Source organism: Ambystoma mexicanum, chromosome 3q, assembly GCF_040938575.1.
Source record: "Ambystoma mexicanum isolate Mex_15411 chromosome 3q, UKY_AmexF1_1, whole genome shotgun sequence".
In the NCBI taxonomy this organism is placed as follows: domain Eukaryota; kingdom Metazoa; phylum Chordata; class Amphibia; order Caudata; family Ambystomatidae; genus Ambystoma; species Ambystoma mexicanum.
The window spans coordinates 1,164,729,578-1,164,749,177 of NC_090926.1; the positions used below are offsets into that span (position 1 = coordinate 1,164,729,578).

General features: G+C 48.0%; 1 protein-coding gene across 2 annotated transcripts in view; it reads left to right on the forward strand.

The window, feature by feature from the left end:
• The window catches only part of MAP2K7 (mitogen-activated protein kinase kinase 7), an 849,076-nt gene that overhangs the window by 423,598 nt on the left and 405,878 nt on the right, over positions 1–19,600 (forward strand). For both annotated transcript variants that reach the window (XM_069603992.1, XM_069603993.1), the window contains one exon: positions 2,804–2,923. In XM_069603992.1, coding sequence (XP_069460093.1) covers positions 2,804–2,923 — 120 coding nt within the window. The remainder of the gene's footprint in view (positions 1–2,803; positions 2,924–19,600) is intronic.

The following is a 19,600-nucleotide window of genomic DNA, read 5'->3' on the forward strand; positions in this document are numbered from 1 at the left end:
GGGGTGACCTAATTTTCTGCGCATGCAGTTGGCCTGCTGTGCGGTCCTGGTGTAGGATTGGTGGGTTTGCCATGGGGTCATCCCTGGAGGTCCAGGTTGGGTTAGGGATTTGGGGGAGGGCGTTTGTTGTTAGTCGGTCTGATGATTGTCTGGTCGGGTCTCCCTGAGAGCAGAGTTAAGGGCATGTAGTACAGAGTATTGTTTACAAGAACACATTGAAATCGTGATCACTGTTCAGGCCATTCTTGACAAATCTGTAGCGGCAGATGAGCCTTGCTTCTTCCTGTCGCAGCCTTCGTACTGTCGCCTCCCCTTGCTCCCATCTTTACTGTTTTTTAGTCCAATGAATCTTGGCTGGCTTTTGTCTTCCATCTGGTGGTTTTTCTGTCAGTGGTTGGCTAAAGGCAGCTTCGGTCCTGTGAGCAGATGCTGTTTATATGTTCTCTTATCCTAGTTCGTACTTCTCGGATGGTACTCCCTATGTAAATTTGGACACACACAAATAAGTGCATAAATTACATATTTTGTCTTTCAGTTTAGGTGTTCCATGATTTTGAATGGTGGGCAGCCTTTGAATTTTGCACATTTGGTTTGCATAGCATATTTACACATTGCACAGGTTCCACATTTTGTGAAGCCAATCTTTTGCCGAGATGTTTTTCTTGGATAGGAACGATAGACTGAGTATACTCCTGAGTGTGGGAGCTCTACTGTATGATAGGCTTGGGTACACTTTGACTGGGTCTAATGTGTTCATCCATTAGTAGCAGGTCCCAGTGGTTGGCTAATATTTTGTGTATTTCATAACTGTCCATGTTATTTCTGGTTACGAATCGGATTGATTCTGTGGCCGTCTTCTTTGGTTTGGGAGTAAGTAATGTCTCACGCTTAATGGTAGTAGCTAGCTTCCTTGTCTCAATAATGTCACAATTTATCACCTAAAATGGTTTTGAATACAGGTATGGAGGTCTGCCTCAACTGAAAAGAGGCTTGAAACTCCTAAGCAAGTCCAGAAGGGGACATTATCTAGCTGCTTTCCAGGTACCGGAGGGATCTGTCCAGGTTTTGTTACGGATATGTGTGAGGCGCGGTCCGTGCCAATGTAAGGTGATGACTGGAAGCTGCAGTCCAAGTAGGTTATGATCAGTTGTTTCTTGATTTATTACGTCTTGTGAAGAGTCTTGCCGTAGTGGACTCAACTGTCGGGTCAGACTAAATGAAGAAATGGGCATGAAGGAGAGCCCCGCATACCAGTATTGTTGTCTTGTTCCATACAGTGACTGGTAAAAAATATTTATCGTAACTTGTGAAGCTAAATGTACGCTTTAATAATATAACATGAGAAAATGTTTGAAGAGTTGATTGCGCGAGTTTTGAAGTGGACGATGCAATGTGAGTGAATTGTAAATGGTAACACTGTTTAGGTGCACTAGTGTCTGCCATTTTTCTAGGGTTTTCAGATTAGTGGTGAAAATCACCTATCGACTTTTAGGAAATAAGGTCATTGCTTTAAAAGGGACAAGGAATGTGCCTAAGTGTTGAGAAGCTGAGATGTGGGTTAGTTAACCTTTTGAGGAGTTTCAGGGCTAGAGCTGATACTCAGCATGGACACCTAGCAATTCAGTTTTAGAGTTTTAGAAGAGCAATGTTAATTGTTATGTGGGGGCATGTTGAAGTTTGTGCATTGATAATGCCCAGTGCGAAGTTGGATGAATAAGTGAATGTGAATATGGTGTCCCACAGGGTTGGCGGGTAGCTCCTTCTGAGAGTGTGGGTGTGGTGTTCCACTAGTTTGGTGGGTCTTCTGAATATGCGTTTGAGTATGGTCTCACACAAGGATTGGATGGTCGCACCTTCAGCACGAGTGTGTGGGTGGGACAGCTGTCCCACTAGGTCAGAGGGTTGCGTCTTCCGTGATAGAAATGCGTTTGAGTACAGTGGATCCGTATTAAATTGGGGATGTGTCCTAAATGTTTTAGAATGCTGTAGAAGCAAGCAAGTGTAGGAAGGGGAGGGGACGCTCTCCATGTATAGGGAAAATGTATGTAGGGGGACTCTGCCCGCTCTTTTGGAGTTGCATCTCTCTCTCCTTCTAAAATATGCCGTGTTTGTGTATCTCCTGTGTTTCCTCTTGTGGTCTTGCGATGTGCTTGGACTGAATGCAGGGTGTATGATGATGCTGTGAGAATGTTGAAGTGCTGTGATAGAATGTAATCTTGGAGAACATTTATGTTGGAGCTATTCTATTTGTTTTTTAACACTTTTTTGCAATACCAGGTTAAAGACATTTCCCTTCTCACTTTATTTTGTTTGTAGTGCGAGTCAGGATAGAATGGTTGGACCGAAGGACGGCTTTTGATTTCTGACATCGTGACCCAGAGTTCCTTAGTTTTGATTTTAGGTAGGGAAGCTCCTCTTAGTAGCCCGGTCAGAGAGGCATTTTCCAACCCATTTAAGTTAATAAGCCTTTTTAACTAAAAACATGAACACTTTGTGTTGGGCTTTCATTACTGACCCCTCACAATGCTTTGGATTGGTCTTTTCACAGCCTTCGCCAAAGGTCTGTGGAATAATCTTCCATACAGTAGTGATGATCTTTTGCCTTTGGGAAAGGTTGAACTATGGAACCCAACTGTAATCAATGTGAACACCTGTTTGTGAGGTTCGGTATCTTAATCTGTTTAGTAATCAATGCAATATATATTTTGTTAATGCTGCTTCGTTATTTAGTGTATTTGTGTGCTCTACTCTTGTCTCTTTGCCTTTTTCATAACCTTGATTTCTGCTTTCTTTGACTATGCAGCAAATGCGTCGCTCAGGAAACAAGGAGGAGAACAAACGGATCCTGATGGATTTGGATGTGGTCCTGAAAAGCCATGACTGTCCTTACATTGTACAGTGTTATGGGACCTTCATCACCAATGTAAGAACATATTTTTTCGGGCATGCAACAGCGAGTGAAGGAGTTTAGCACTACAGATGGTGAAGCAAATGTTTGTTTTTTGGATGAAGGAGATTTCTGCTTCTTTTAACGTATTGTATTGTATTTGGTTATTTACATAGCGCTCTTTCTCCACTTGTGTGGCATCAACATGCTTTCTTTCTCGGTTGGAACGCCCTTGGTGAACGTAGTCGATGTGGTCGGACATTCTAGGACGTTCAGCTTAAGAGATGCATGTGTTAGGCAAAGTTTGTATGCAGTACCCTCTGGGAACACTACAAACAACTCTGACTACAGGTATAGGAAACCCAACCTTTGGTATAAGCTTATACTACACAGTTTAGGTAGCATGTTGAGCAGCCAGGCTTATCGCAAGACTGGTCAATGTGAGCTGTAGGGGAGTTACACAGAGAATCACAGTGATAAGTATTCAAATAAACTCTTACGCTCAAGGTTCCTTGAATAAACAATTATTAATTTATCAGTCGGTTAGAATAAGCCTTCTTCAGAAGGGAGCAATATAATAGTAACACACAAATACACTTCAATACTGTACACTCTGTTTCTAAATCAGTAAAGAACCATTTGGGATGGCCCACTGTTAAGCTTTGCATCACGTGATCGTGTTGTACCTGGGTTTCTGGAAGACGTCCGTGCTGGAGAGGCCAGCCTGGTAGGTCAGGAGCCGTTGATGAAAAATGTGACGCAAGGAAGCAGCCCCAGCCCAGCCCTGATAGACAGGGGTGGAGGGGAACCACCTCCTGACGCCACGAAAACTCTTGCCTGCGGATTTATCTGACGCCAAGACAGTGCAGGCACTGTTTGGAAGGTGTGCTCTTCAAGGTACGTCCAAGGACCTCAGTATTCATAGGCACACAGTTCAATATTGAGCCAAGTGCAAGGTCGAAAACTGAAATCCATAGGAGCTGATGATCACTGATGAAAAGATGTCCAGGCGTAGGAATCCGGGAAGAGCAGGAGAGGAGAATCAGATGGTGAGGCCAAGGGTGGAGTCCAGTGAAGCAAGGCAAAAGGTAAGGCAACAGGCAAGGCAGGTACCCAGTTCTAGCTAATAGCAAGGGAACCCCAGGGGGGGGGGGGAGGGGGGAGGGGGAGGGGGGGGAGGGAGGGAGGGGGGAGGGGGGGAGAGAGAGAAAGAACCGGGCTGGCCCACGCATGCGCCGCAGCCCTACCGGGTGCAAAACAAGGCTTGACACTCAAGCCATTGGTCTCCGTGTACCGCATGCGTGCGCCTGGAACAAAACAGGGAAGCAAGTTCGGACGTCGGGAGATTCCTACCAGGGTTGGCAGCGTCCCGCCGCCCTCCAGGTGCGTGCCCTAACACCCACAGACACAACCTACACCCTCAGGTGACTTCAATAGCTAGGGTGCTGGGGACATTAATATCTTACTGTTTGCATTCAGAATGCTGTTTGGAGTTGGTAAAATGAAAGGTTATTAGAACAAGAGACCACAAATATTCTTAAGCAGGCAAATACTTTTGGATCCCCACAGCAGAGTAATTCATTATAACAAGCAGGGCCAAAGTCAATGGGCAAAAGTCTTCTATAGGATGAAACACTTCTGGTAGGTAAGTAGAAAAGTCTTTGCACAATGTTTTAGAAGTCTTTGAAGAAAAGAACAATCAAATGTATGGCCACAAGCCATTAAACTTGTGAGTGGTAGAAGATGCAAGCAACTCTACAGCAAGAGGTAAGTTCTCTCAGACTTTCTACAGTAACTTTGAATTGAAGAAAAGTGCAGCAGATGACGTCTGCGTAGCTGCACAGGAAGAGATCTCACTGTTCCTGGCCCTCAGTCGTGGGGTCAAGAGGGAGGACTTCTGGGGACTCCTGCAATGGGATGGTCACAGCTTGCAACGGGCAATCTTCAAATCAGTGGCTGTTCAGTGTTTCAGCTCCTCGCATCTACGGCAAATGGAAACACCGCGGTTCCTGGCTGTCGAGATGGACTTTACTTGCTTTTAGGGTCCCACACTCTGTTGAGGGCGCTCAGGCTTGGTCAGTTCTTCTTCCTGGGAGTCGGAGGATCTTCCTGGAGCTCTACGCCAGCTGAAAAGCAACACGCAAAATCTGGTGTTTCTCTCCCTGGCTATTCAGTTTCCAGCAGCAACTCTGTGGCAGTTCAACCAGCTCAGAGAAGGATGTCCAGGTGTCTTACTTTGGAGTTGATTGGTCCTACCGACTCAAGGGGAGAAGTCGTCCTTGCAGTGGCTTCTCTGTCAGAGTTTCAGCCCAGCAGCAGGGCTTCACGGGGCAAACCAATGGTCCAGGAGTTGCAGCAGGTGTCCTCTTCAAGTTCTTCAGTTCCTTCGTCCAGTGGTCGACTGTCTTCCCAGCCAAAAGCCTTGTCTTTTATTAATTTCTATCCCATTCATTCCAGCCTATCTGTCAATCACCCAGCAGGGTGGCTGTCCTTGCCAGACAGCTGGCTAATCACTACAGAGTGCATTTGGGTCTCCTAGGAGACTAAGCACAGGGAATTTCGGGCACCTCCCTCTCTTCCTGCCTACCCCAGACACCTTGTAGCCAGAAGCGAGCTTCACTCGTGAATCCCGCCAAAGGCAAAGTGAACAATGGGACCAAATCTGGTTTGGCACGCAGAGTAAATCTCAAGAAGAACCTTTCCACAAAGAAACAGCGAAAAAAGAAGACCGGGCCATTTTTACGAAAGCAGCCAACTGTAAATGCACACCATGGCAGTTGAAACAAAACCACTGCCACCAGCCATTCGGTGAGGAAAGGGGAACATAAAAAATGTTAAACGAGAAGCTAGACAAAGGGGATACTAGGTAACCCCTCCAAAACCCTATTGTAAAGTCGTGTGTGCCAGGTCTAGAAAGTTACAAATGTAAGTAAAGTCAATTTCCCTTTACTGCTCTGGGAAACAGTAGTTTATCCCAGAGAAGGTATTTAAACATTGGGTAAATCTGAAAGACTTCCCTGTGCCACTGCACTGAAGGTGCTGTGTGACCGCATGTAAAAGATGATGCCTATGGAGTTAGTCAGGCTCCATAACCAAAAGAAACACAAAGCTCCGAAATCACACTAAAATCCATGAGAGAGTGGGAAAAAGGGCCTCACTCTCTCCAGGTTAAACAAAATCAAGTCTGGAAAATCTAGCAAAGTTGCTGGGGGTCTCTAAGGTGGAAGGAATTACCTCACTTCTGAGAATTCTTCCCAACAGCATGTTGCCATTCTAAGACTTGAGTGGCTGGCAAGACTAGCCTAAGTAGCCCCAAGAGACATCAGACAGGTGAGTGGGTGCTGTTGGGGGTTTGAGATAGATTGCTATTGTTGAGAGAGTCTGTGAGGCCTGCAATACTGGGTTCCTTTCTAGTGGTAATCGCTGTATGCTAGTGGCAGTAGTGTTGAGGTACGTTGGGTGTTTTCCTGGGCGGCTATGTGTAATGCTAGACCGGATGTGCATAGCTATATTCAATCGTGCATGGATGCTTGGGCGTGCTTGCGGCTTGTGTACACACTAATGGTGTGAGATATACATACCGTAAACTGCAGAAATGTTCGATTGGGGCGATTTGTCCAGGTCTACAATTGATGGTCCTATACCAATGGGCCTAGGTTTCACAATGTAGCAGGTTTCAGCATATATTAAAGAAAGATGGAGGCTACATCTGGATTTGAGAATCCTGCACAGTGGGAGAGAGATGCCTAGGTATCACAATGCAGTGGGTTACATCATGTAGTAAACAAAGATGGAGGATACACCCATGTTTGAGATTCCTGTATGGTGTGAGAGAGGCCTAAGCTTCACAAGGCTGTAGGTTCAGCATATAGTATAGTAGGGTTCCGTAATATAACAGTCATCAATGGTTTCTTATACCTAGATTTGGGAGTGCCTTTCTACTGGGAGATTGCTATTATTGATAATTCCCTGAGTGAGCGATGCAGGTTAGCAATAGCAATGATTCCTTAGTGATGGACGTGTGAAACCCTGGGCTATTTATCTCATTGTTTGTGTTCTCTCATGTGGACCGGCAGGTGGTTGTTGGTGGTCGTGTGGGGGCCTTGGCCGCTGACCACTGTTAGGCAGAATTATATTTAGTACCCTTTGGGAACACCACACACAATTAATACTACAAGTGACAGTACAAATTCACCTTTAGTACAAGCCTGTTCTACACAGTAAAAGTGGTAGTGATGGCTGAGCAGCCAGACTTATCTCAAGAGCAAGTGAGCAGTATCAATAGTTACACAAAGGACAGAAACAGTGACTCAAGGTTTCTGAGTAAAAGAATATACATTTATTTACACATCAGTTGTATAACATTTCACTAAAGTAAAGCAGTTCAAAAATCACACTCCTAATACACCACACCACTCCCAATAATTTCCAGGCAAGTTAAGCTCACAAAATGAAGTGGGAGCGAAATGGCACTCTAGTAATTAAAAAGGGAGGGAAAGACAAAGTTGGGCAGATATTGAGCAGTACCAACAGGTAAGTAAGCAGGGAAATCTAGAAAGAGGAACTACAGTGATGGAATCAAATCAAACGGCCAAAGTCAATAGGACCAAAGTCTTTTGCTCAAGATCACACAGTTCAGGGTAGTTTGCGGTTAAGTCTTTGCCAAGAGTTCTGGACGAAGTTGGTCGGCCGAAAAGTTAGTTCAAAGAGTAGAGAAGGACAAGCCCTCGGATTGGAGAAAGATTTCACTTTCTCTCTCCGTGGCTGAACGAAACGAATAACCGGATTTGCACAGTACCTTTAAATGGAGAAGAAACTGTAGCTGAGGCAGACGCGTTCCTGGCAGTTCCTGCAGGCTCACAGTTCCTGAAGCGACAGTCGGACTGACATGAAGTAGGAAGACTGGAGGGTCCTGCACTGCCCAGGAAAGAAACCAGCAGCAGAGCAAAGCAACGAATAAAAGGTGCTCTCCTTAAAACCCAAACAGGGTCTGACCTTTCTGGCTATCCGGCCCACTGTAGTTCTGTACAGTGAATTCGACCAGAGGTGGGAGTTCTGGCTTGTAGTTTGGGCGAACTGGTTTGTCCCACCAGCTCAGGGGAAGAGATTCCTGGAGGATCTTCTCTGTCATTGGAGTTCGAAGATTCAGACCTGCAGCAGGACTTCACTCGGTGGTTCAGTCATGGTAGGGGTCCTCTTCCGTCAGCTCCTCATCGGTTCTTACGTTCCAGTGGCGACTCTCCTTTTCGAGACCCCGAGACCTGCTTTTTATGCAGTTTTCCCCCATACACACAGCCTGGCTGTCAATCACACAGCAGGGTGGCTGTCCTGGCCAGACAGTCACCTAGCCAATCAAACAGGAGTGCGACTTGAGTTACCCGGGGAACCCATGGCAGGGGTCCTAAAACCCCTCCCTCACATCCTGCCTACCCAGATTTTGAGGTGCCTAAGGAGGGCTTCTGTGTAGAAGCCCGCAAAGAGACGGTGAACAAAGGAACCAAACCTGGTTTGGCGCACAGATAAAAACATGAGAAAGACATTTTCAAAAAGAAATGGCGAATAAACCCAGCCGGAACCGTATAAAAAACGTATATGGTCTAGCGGGTTTAAGTTCGAGGCTGCCAAGATAGCCTAAAACAATACCAAGGTTATTTAAGATAACCGCGGTAGGAAAAATAGGTTAGTTACCACTGCCACCAGCCAAGTCTTGATGAAAAGGGAGCAAAACAATACTCCAAGAGAAACGGACACAAAGGGATACATTTTAACCCTTTCCAGTACTCCATGTAAGATGGCTTGTACTGGGTCTGTGGATTTTAAAAGACAGTCAATGGCAACACACACAGCAAAACACATGCAAGAGTGGGTAAAATAGGCTCACACTCTTACCAGGTGAAAAAAGAAATCCTAGAAATCCTGCAAAGCTGCTGAGGGACAAAGTAGGTAAAGGAAATTAGCCATTCTGAAGAATTCTCCCTAACAACCACATTGTTCAGTGTTATGGTGAAACAAAGTGGCGAGTTTCGGTCCATGATGGTGGGCGCAGGGGCTTGGTAGATATGTTTGTGGTGCTGAATATTGCATTGAGGATGTGGAGTCGAACCATATGTTGGTCTCCTAGGATGGTGAGGGTTGGGTGTAGGATGGGGTTGGTGGCCAGTGCTTCTCCAAATGTGTCTGCAAAGTTTTTGTTATAGCCGGGGGAGGGGGGGATCTGTAGAGGAGTAGGAAGCTGTGTGAGGTGGAGGGTGCGAGTTGGAGTTTTACCAGGATGGATTCGTAAGTCTGTGGTGCTGGTGAAGGTGTCCTTGGATATTAGCTTGAATTGGTCTTTGTGTAGTATTGCAAGCCCCCACCCCCTTCGTGATCCTTTTCCCAGACTGTGAGAATGTAACCAGGTGGGAAGGTCTTGTGCGCAAGGTGTTCATACTCATAGAACCAAGTCTCAGTAATGAATAGGATGTCTTGGTTTTCTTCTGTGATGTTGTCATAGATGTGGAGTTTATTTTTGGAAACCGATCTGGCGTTGATGAGGGTGCAAGATATTTGGTGGGTACCTTTGTGGGTAGAGGGTGGGTAAGGTTACGGGGGATAGTGTGATCTGATGTGGGGACTGGCGGTGGGGTTGTGGTAACAAGGTGGGAGGTGGCGTGTGGGGATGAGGGATCAATTGGAGAGGGGGTGGAGGGGAAGAGAGCTAGGACTGGGTTGGGTGAGGACAGTGAGGTTTTGCTCCTCTACTGCGGTGGCAATGGTTGCAAACTGTGTTGGAGGATGGGTGATGCTAGGGAATCATTAGGTGCTTATGGTCTCACCCTTTCCTTGCATTATGTGCAGTCATGGGTGTGTGGGAGAGGGGGTGTGGTTCTCTGGTGGTAGGGGTATTGACTAGAGCTTCTCTTGCTGCTTGAAGGCTGGGGAAGTGTTAGTTGGGGGCGATGTGTGGTTGATTGGCGAAAGTGTAATCGGAAGGTGTCAGGGTTGGATGCTGGCGCGGTTGGAGTGTGAAGGGCATAGTGGGTGTCTTGCTGCATTCTCTGGGGGTTTCCGTGGGACGATGTTCTCTAATCCGTCTCCATCTTGCCGCTCTTAGTTGCGCAGAGCAGGATCTACGTGTGGAGGAGAGTGTGACTGTTTGAGCGGGGTAGGTGTTTTGAGGGCGGGGGAAAGGCGGGTGGGGATGGATGCACATAGGAGCGATGTGGGGGCGGTGGGCTTAGTGATGGCACGGGTAGGGAATTATTGCAGTGGGTCTCATTGGGTCTAGTGGTGCTACAGCGGGCTGCTCTGTAGTGGCCTGTGAGTGACATGGCACCTAGTTGACTGTGTTGCACGGTTGAGGCCCAAGTTTCACAATGCAGTTTGAATACAAGATAGAAGACCACTAGCTTTGAGTATAAGATAGAATGTTCTAGATTTGAGAATCCTGTATAGTGGGAAAGAGGGAGGCAGAGGATAGTGATCACAATATTGTCCCGGTGTGGGTGCATTTTGCTATGTGGCCGGGCTTCTGTGGTAGAGTAATTGCTCTACTCCCCACCCGTGCCACTCCTATCTTACTAGTAGCTGCTGGTTAACGGCTGGCCACTGGCTTCCCCTGCTGACACCTGCAGACACAACCTGGAGCTGCTTCAGTTGGAGCTGCCCTGGGGAGGCTGGTAAAAGGACCTGTGCGATCAATCTGGAGTCTGAGGCGGGCTGGGAGGCGCGAGGAGCAGAGGGGAAGGGAACAGCATTGCTGGGCCCAAGCGCAGTGTACGGGCCGGGCAGGCCGTAGCGCAGGGTACGGGCCGGGCAGGGGTTTCAAAAATACACAAAAGGGATAAACCGAGGCCCAGGAGGGTCTTTTTTAAATATAGATCACCTGCAGCTCTGGTGTAAATGAAAATGAACGGTTGAAAAGTAATGGTTGAAAATGAATGAAAGTAAATGGTTAGTGAACACATGGGAGTGGATGGTGGTTCCTCAAGATCTAGGAAAAAGGCACAATGTTGAGGTGAAGAGGGTCATGTTTTAGGAGTGAAGTAAAGTAAGTACCTTTCAGGACACTATTGTATGTCTAACACTTAGTAATTTTTCGAATGTAAATATCCTACTTCCAAGGAATTGGGTAGATACTTTCTTGGATCGTGTTGTTCTTTTAAGTTCATATAGGGTCTGTGTGAGATGCAGTCATTTTTAGTCGAGAGGCACATTCTGACCAACTAGGGACAGATGAAGCCACCTGGTATGTGCTGTGTGACCCTTGGAGACCATAAACAAAATCTCCCAGAGTCCACATATTCCCCCCCCCCCCCCGCACCCCTCTGCCATCCAACAAGAGTCAACAGCCATTTATCCATGTATGCTCTCCCACTATACCCACAATGGGTGGTATTACAGAGACTGCAGGGAAATGTCCCCCATAATGGTGTCGGGGAAACAACACATGGCACATCATCAGTTCAAAGGTTTGAGTGAGAGCAATGTATCAATGGTGTTTACTTTGCTCTGACAGGGTGTAATCCATGCATCTGTTCTCCGGAAAGCCTTGTGCCGTGCACACCAGTTGCCAGCGGGTCTAGGGGTGCGATTAAAAACGAGCGCGCAGAAAGCACTTGTAAGCACAGAGTGCGACTGACACAATGCGCTAGACGGTGTAGCAGGAGAAGTCCATTACTGGTACTACAGAGAAGCGTGAGACCACTTGGCTGCCATGTTGGATTGGCACGTTTTTTCAATCTGCTCACAGAAACACCATCAATCATACCCTCAGAAAGAGCTACTAGGAATGCTCATCCGATGAATCGGATGAGACAGAGGTAATCACAGGGGATGAGTTGACACCACCAAGCTCAAACCAATTCAATAACTCATGCTCATAAGTGTTTGGAGGACTTTCCTGAGGCACTATTTCAAGAGCCCAAGTACATCTACCTCACTTGGGTAACAGGTTTTGTCAATACATTATATTGTTGAAATAATATAATCTTTCATTAGATCAGGCAACAGGGGCGGGGGGGACGTTAATACAGTTTCAAGTGAGTAAAACATTAACTGTATTGGTTAGTAAGATGTAAATTCAGGGTCAATGGATTAGTCTCTAAAGGTTCTTGACAGTTCGGGTAAATTCTTTTTCATAACCTGGATAGATCATGTAGGGCCGACCTCCAGAAAACCAGACGAGAAAAAATGCAACCCTCTAGGGAAAAAAAGCTTGCTAAACCTTTTAGAAGGATAGCGTTATAATTCTCACAGCTGAAAATACATGCCAGCAGGGGCATTTACATCCTACTGCCACAGAGCGCACTGGTTAGTTCAAAGCAAACAAGACATTTTAAAGGGCAGCAGCATCACTCGTTGTGCAAACAATATACAGTTATCTAATCTCTTATTGGTGGTTCCATATATACATATAGTCTGCTTCCTAGCGGGCACAAAGTGCTTGATTAAAGTTCTGTGTCGATCTTCTGCCACATGGTCCTCTGCCTTGCTGTCTTTGGGCCCTCACAACAGAATTTGTTCATGAGTTGAAAAGGCTCCTCTCCCCACATATCAACCACGTGATGTGCAAATGGTAATTAGACATGAGCTCAGTGGATGAGGGATTTATGTGTTCTGATACTGGTAGTTCAAATGGAATGACTATGGGTTTGTGGGCACAGGTGCTCTAATTCTGGGGTGAGTCTATTGGCAGTTCCAGTCCTCTTCCCTGCCTCCCAAGAGATATCCATCATGGACAGGGACAGCCCTACCTTTGCTTCTCTGTGCACATTGCTTTCGAATTGCATGGGCCTACAGTGTGAAACAATGAAGGGCTGTGTCTTAATTGTTAGAATGATCTTCTCGCCTACTGCCTGAGATGAGAACGGGAATGACCTCTATGTGTTATACTCCTATGCCCAGTCCCCTTTACCCCTTTCCTCCAAACACTTGTGTACAAGCCAGTGGTGGCTGCTATCATAGGGGGGCCGGGCGCCGCCCCCCCAGAAAATGAGAAAAGAAAGGAAGCTAAAAGAGATTCAATCTGAGAATTTCTCTGATTGAATCTCTTTTAGCTTGCATTTCCTTTGCCAACAGCGCGGGGGCGCTGTAGCAAGGCAACAATAACAAAGGGCCGGCCCGGCTGCTATCATAGCGCGGCGCGTCCCATTTTACGTCTTCCTCTTTCAATAGAGTGCGTGGAGCTCATAGCTCCACGCCCTCTACGTAAGCCCCTTTAATTTGAAGGCTGGCGGGGCGCTTCAGGGGTGGCCCCGCCAGTCTAAAATGTGCATAAACAGCACACTAGGATCCCAGTCATCAATGAAATTCCCTCCCCTCCCCTGCATGGACACAGTAATGTCATTGGCTGTTTTCCAGCCAATGACAAACCTTGCATTGGCTGGCAAACAGCCAATGACATACTGTATCTATGCATTGGTACGACGGCAGGAGTCACGAGTCGACGTGAGCTCAGCTTCCTGGCCCTGAAGACCACCACCAGCCCAGCAGAGACGGCCTGGACCCTGCTCCACGACACAAGTTGCCGGCGGGTAAGTAGTAGGTCCCAGCATGTTGTTTGCGTTTCCCAGGGCCCGGGGACATGGTCCACAGCCGGACCAGTCAGCAACGCTGAAAGACATGTAGGCCAGGGCCTACGTCTTTCAGTGTTGCTGACTGCCATCAACTCATTGGGACATGGGGCCTTGTGTCTCACTCGAGTGAGTCTCCCGCGGGCCTTGGTGGTAGCGGGCCCGGGGCCACCTGGCCTGGACCTTTACCTCCGGTCCACCCACGCAGACAGCAAGGCCCAGGCAGGCGTGCTGCTACCCAGTGCGGACCGCTGCCGCATAGTATCTCGACTCCATCCAAAATGTTCCGTTTTATATTTTCTGCATTTTTCGATAAAAAATGCTGAAAATATAAAACGGCCAAGTAAGTCACCAGCAAGCAAGGCAACAATAACAAAGGGCCGGCCCGGCTGCTATCATAGCACTGCATGATGCGGGACTCGGAGGGGTCGCAGGCCGCGGCTGGGACAAGGCCACCTTACTTTGCCCCCACAGTTTACCATTTACATGAAAATGAATTATTCCCATTGTTAAATCCGTGGTCGAGAGACTTCTCAAAGGAACAGGAGGGAAACGCTGCCCTCTTTGTACACTTTACTGTACCTTATTTCGCAGCCGTGTGCCAGTGTTTGACATTGTATTTATTTATTTGTAATGCGCATAGACCGGGCAGAACAAACTGCATCTGGACGCAGGTTTTACGTGGATTGCATTAAAGCTTTATTAAAATATGCATGGTGGTATTAAGAAAATGTATCAAGGCAACGCAGACTGATGGGGCCCAGGGGCCAAGACTGAAAGATTCCTGTCTCCTCGGCGCACAAAAACGTGATGTTGGCCCAGCCAATATATATTAGTGAGCAGAATGGAGGTCCCGCTCCTACAAAGAGCCATTAGCCATACATTTGATTCTTTGCCTGACGGGCAGGCAGTGCAATGATTTCCACAGCAGGGAGATCAAGGCTGATTTGAGAAGATGAAAAATAAGTAACTGCAGCATTTTGTGCTGCCTGGAAATGCGTGAGTGGTCGCCGGGGTATTATTAAGGGTTCATTTTGTTTGCCAACCAACTATCGCCATTTTAATCATTCCTACGGATATCTGTGTAATAATTGATTGCATAACACTGATTCGGCCCCTTGTGCCCCAGGCTTTTTCATCAGCTTGCCAACCAGCAGCAGGGGCAGTGTTTGCATTATTTTCCTTGGACTAGACCTTGGCTGAGGGCAGCTGCTGCAAATTATATGATATGGCATTTGTAACGCGCCTATACACAAGTGCATAGAAGCCTGAGGATGCTCTTCAGCCTAGAGGATCAAGCCAAAAACAGCTTAACACTTGAAAGATTGGACAAATTGCTTTCCAATGCTCCGAGCCTCAGAAACCCATGACTCGCGCGAGTCGCACCCGAAACAGCAGGGGCAACCAGTAACGGCTGCATGACAAACATACGTTTCCATCATTAATGACTATATAATGAATTTCTTTATGCATACACCATAGTACCAGCTATTCTCAATACAAGCTGCTGTAAAATACACCATCACACTTGCACACGTAAGAATAGTGTACCACCATTAATGTGTAAAACCGAATGCTTTTTTCATATTTCGGTGGGTTTTTTGGACAGTAAATTGCACATTTTGTAGGCCATTTTTCCCAAAATTTTGCGGGGGGGATAACCCCCACCCCACCCCCTTGGGGGGTGGGCTCGCGCGCTGCACGCGCTAGCTACTAAATTCACCCTGGGAAATTTACGCCCCACCAGCTTTCAAACGCACCAGCCGCCACTGGTACGAGCGCGATAAAAATAAAATATCATTTCATATCCTGTATGGTTGTCCCTCGCGAGGGATGGGAACAAAACCTTTTTCACCAGAAAAAACACGTTACCTTTAAATTTGAAGGCGCGCAGCGGTGGGGCCCGCGTCGACGGGAGTGGGCTGATTTCACTAGCGCTCCTGGGTGAGCTCCTTGCCTCGTAATTCCACACACTGTTTCCCTAATCATTTGTTTTTTTATATTTTCAGAAAGTGCCCTAACCTGTTCCAGGCACATGTCGCCGCTACCGGCTTCAGCAGGTGCCCTAGTTGCGACAGTTACTTTCCCACGTCATATCCGCACACGCTCTGCCTCCAGTGTCTTGGTGAAGACCACGGATAGGAAGGCTGCTCCATGTGCGATGCCCTCACGTCCCTGTCCCTCGCACCATCTTGCACAGTGGAGGGAGTTGTTCTCCAGGACACCACCGGAAAGTATCAAAGAACATGCAAGGAGAAAAACCAAGAAGGTAAGCATTCTTTTCTCTAAAGTATATAGCAGAGGTCACTCCTTCCAAGGGAAGTCTTCCAGTGGGAGGGGTCAGTCGGACCCTTGCACTGGCGCAAAGGACATTGAGGCTCTCGCAGCTACTGGCCTAATGGCTGAGGGGTCTACGGGCCCTACCAGTTCTACCGCCGAGGAGCTATTAGGCTCTGGTACCGGGTCTCAGCCTGAGGGGCTTAGCTCTACTATTGGACACTTGTCCAGGGGGGAGCCTAGACGCAGCGCCATATCATTACCGGCCCTATGGCCCAGGGCCAACTGCCTACCAGGCCCATGATTCAGAGGCAAGGTGTGGGGCACATCCGATGCGACCATGCATGCAGGCCGAGCCCACGCCTTCGTCGAACACGGGTCCACATGCGAAAGGCACAGACAAGATGGCATCGTGCACAGACAAAATGGCGCCCATGCCAGACTCCCAAAGGTGGGAAAGCACCGCCAATCTGGGGAAACCACAGAGGCGCGAACATTCCACCAGAGCAGACTGGTTTCCAATGACTCTGATAACCTGGACCACGTCATACCCGACATTTACTGGAGCAAGGTACACTGAGGGCATATACTCTCAGGTTGGGCAGACACCAGGCGTACTCTCCTCCAGCGGCTGTCCACGAGCGATCTCAGCCTGCCAGTGAAGACTGCTTCTTCGACAGAGTCCTGTTCCTCTTGAGGTCCACGCAGATGGGAAACATCCTGAGGGGTATAATACACAACATGCTGCCTCCCACACTGCCACTTCTGCCTGTGCCTGCGCAGCCTACACCACCGCCACCTGCTCCTGTTATAACACCAGCGCCAATTAGCTCAGCACCAACAGACTCTAGATGCAGATCAAGGGGTTCCAGCTACTGCAGGACGATCAGCAGGACACGGACGAGGAGGAGCAGGATACACCTTCCTCGGCCAAGGCTTTGCATGACAGGATAGCGGGACTGTTAGAATTTCTAGGCATTCCTCAACCCCAAAAGGAGCAGCCGTATTCAGGGGTATTGGCAGAGGGGCTCCATATCGGTGCAGAGGCCAGGTCTGACATCCCTCTACAGAAAGATGTTGAACCACTGGCGAAAAAAGTTTTCCTCAAACCACACTCCACGCAGCCAGTCATCAAAAGGCTGGATGCAAAGTTCAGGCAGGTGGCGGGCGACATACTCTTGTCGGTACACCTGCAGCTGCTATCCTCAGTTATTGCAGCAGCATCTATGAATGCCAAGCCTCTGCCTTCCTCCTCGAGCACTTAATCATCAGCACTACTCGGCAAAGAGAAGACCTTACAGGCCTACGGAAAGGAGGTCTATTCTAATGCAGGCCTGCACCACAGACAGGCCAACGCTGATGCCATCCTGGCGGCAGCCAATCAAAGGCAATGCAGAGAGATCTCAGACTTTATCCCAGACATTCCAGAAGACAAGTCTCCTTCAAGGCAGGGCTTGCTGAGGCTAAAATAGTGGCACAAGAGATCATGGAAGCCACCGTGGCCCACATAGATACCACGAGTAGAGCTGTGTGGCTACGGAAATGAGAACGGCCTGGCTGAAAGCTACCAGGTTCAACCTGATGTACAGGAGAGAATCCTAGACTTGCCCTTCGAGGGTGGCGACCTTTTCCACTCTACTACAGACAAAGAGCTGGACAAAAAGAAGAGCAGCTCGCAGACGGCTAAATCACTGGCCATCCTGAACAAGCCGGTAGCAAAGTCGTCCCTCAGAGCCAATCGCGCTTGGACAAGGGTCGATCCTGCAGAGGTTTCTGGGGATTTCAGGATCATAGAGCCAGGCTACCGGACAGGTCCTCAAGCCAGCATGGGTGAAAACACAAGTCGACTCACAAGTGGTTCTTCCAGTTCCCCTCCCAGTCGTCGGCCTCTGACCCATAGAAACAATGACATCTGTTTTCAGGTCCACAGCACCCCATTCGGGGTCAGACTGGCCCTACACAGTCAGGCTTGGCGCATACACTTTTTGGACTTAAGGGTGATCTCGGTAGTCTCCACGGGCTCCCAGCTTCCCCTACCTTTCCCACCTGCTAAACCCCCCTCCCACAGATCGGAACAGCATCGCTCCTGGCGGAGATCATTCCCTCGTGGAGAGCGAGGCAGTGGAGGAGAGGTCCCTCCCATTAAACTGGGACAGGGTTTTTACTCCTGCATCTTCGCCATTCAAAAAAACAACCAGTTGTCCTTGTGAGTGGTGCTAGATCTTTTCTACTTTTGCAGAAATGGTAACGCCAGCTATCATAGCCGAGACGCTGTGTGGTGGGGACTGGATGTGTTCTCTGGACCTGAAAGATATATATCTTCATGTCCCCATAGTGCAACCACACCGATCCTTCCTCAGGTTCCAGATCATGGGCTTGCATTTTAGGTACAAGAAGGTGCTACCCTTTGGTGTAAATTCAGCTCTGAGGGTCTTCATAAGACTCATGAATGCAGTGGCAGCCTTGACCCTTGCTTGAGACCCTATTGGGCCTCCATTCTGCCATTTTGGGTTGTGTCTGAGCCCCCAGGACCTCTGTGCACTGCGTTCCCTCCCGGCACCCATTTCCTCCTCCACGCTTCCCAGCCCACCCACCATCCGTGATTGGCCATTCCCTTGGCGTGCGCTCGGACTAGCCACCCGCTCTACACCGTGCTGGTTTGTTTTGCAGCAGACTCCGGTGAGCCTTGACCCTTGCTGAGACCCTCCTGGGCCTCCATTTTGCAATCTTGGGTTGTGCCTGAGCCCCCAGGCCCTCTGTGCACCACGTTCCACAGTTGCCTCCCAGCTCGCCCACAATCCCTGATTGGTCATTCTCTTGCTCTTTGCTAAATCCATCTAATCCTTGATTGGAGTGCTAGACAGTCATAAGTGACCCTCCCACGGCAGCCCTCTGTCCGGCAGCCCCTGTGGCTAAGGGCTCCAAGGCAAAGGACGGCTCCACATTGTGTCTGCAGGTGTCAGCAGGGGAAGCCAATGGCCAGCCCTCAATCAGCAGCTACAATCAAGGTAGAAGTGGTCATGGTGAATGATGGAGCAATCACTCTACCCTGCAACTCATACCACTTAGCAAACCAACCTACAATGTAATAACACTGTGAATATTAGCCTGCATCTCACAATAGGGAGTTGTTCATACTGATCTGATTTATACCTATAAAGTGCCATATTTTACTAATACTGTGATTATTAGCCTGCGTCACAGCCCAGAGAGTTGCACATGTTGAGTTGATTCATATCTAGAAAGTGCCATACTGTAATAGTATTTTGAATTTTAGCCCGCACCACACCTTAATAGTACTGTGAAAACTAGCATGTGTCTCCCTATAGGGAGTTGTTCATACTGAGTTGATTTATACCTAGAAAGTGCCATATTTTAGTAGTACTGTGAATATTAGCCTGCGTCACACCCCAGGGAATTGTTCAAGTTAAATTGTCTCACATCTAGAAAGTGCTATACTGTGATAGTGTTTTGAATGTTAGCCCGCAGCCTACCTTAATAATACTGTGAATGCTACCCTGCGTCGCACTATAGGGAGTAGTCTGTGCTGAGTTGATTTATACCTAGAAAGTGCCATAGTCTAGTGGTACTGTGAATAGTGGCCTGTGTCACACATCGGGGAATTGCTCATACTGGCTTTATTTTACATCGAGAAAGTGCCATACTATGAAAGTACTGTTAGCCTGCGCCACTCTATAGTGGTGCTGTGAGATTTGGCCTGCGTCACACCCCAAGGAACTGTTCATATTGGTTTGATTCACACCCAGATAGCACCACACTGTGATAGTATTGTGAATGTGAGCCTGGGCCACACTGTTGTGGTGCTGTGAATGTTGACCTGAGTCGTACTATAGAGAGTTGTTTATACTGAGCTGATTCATAT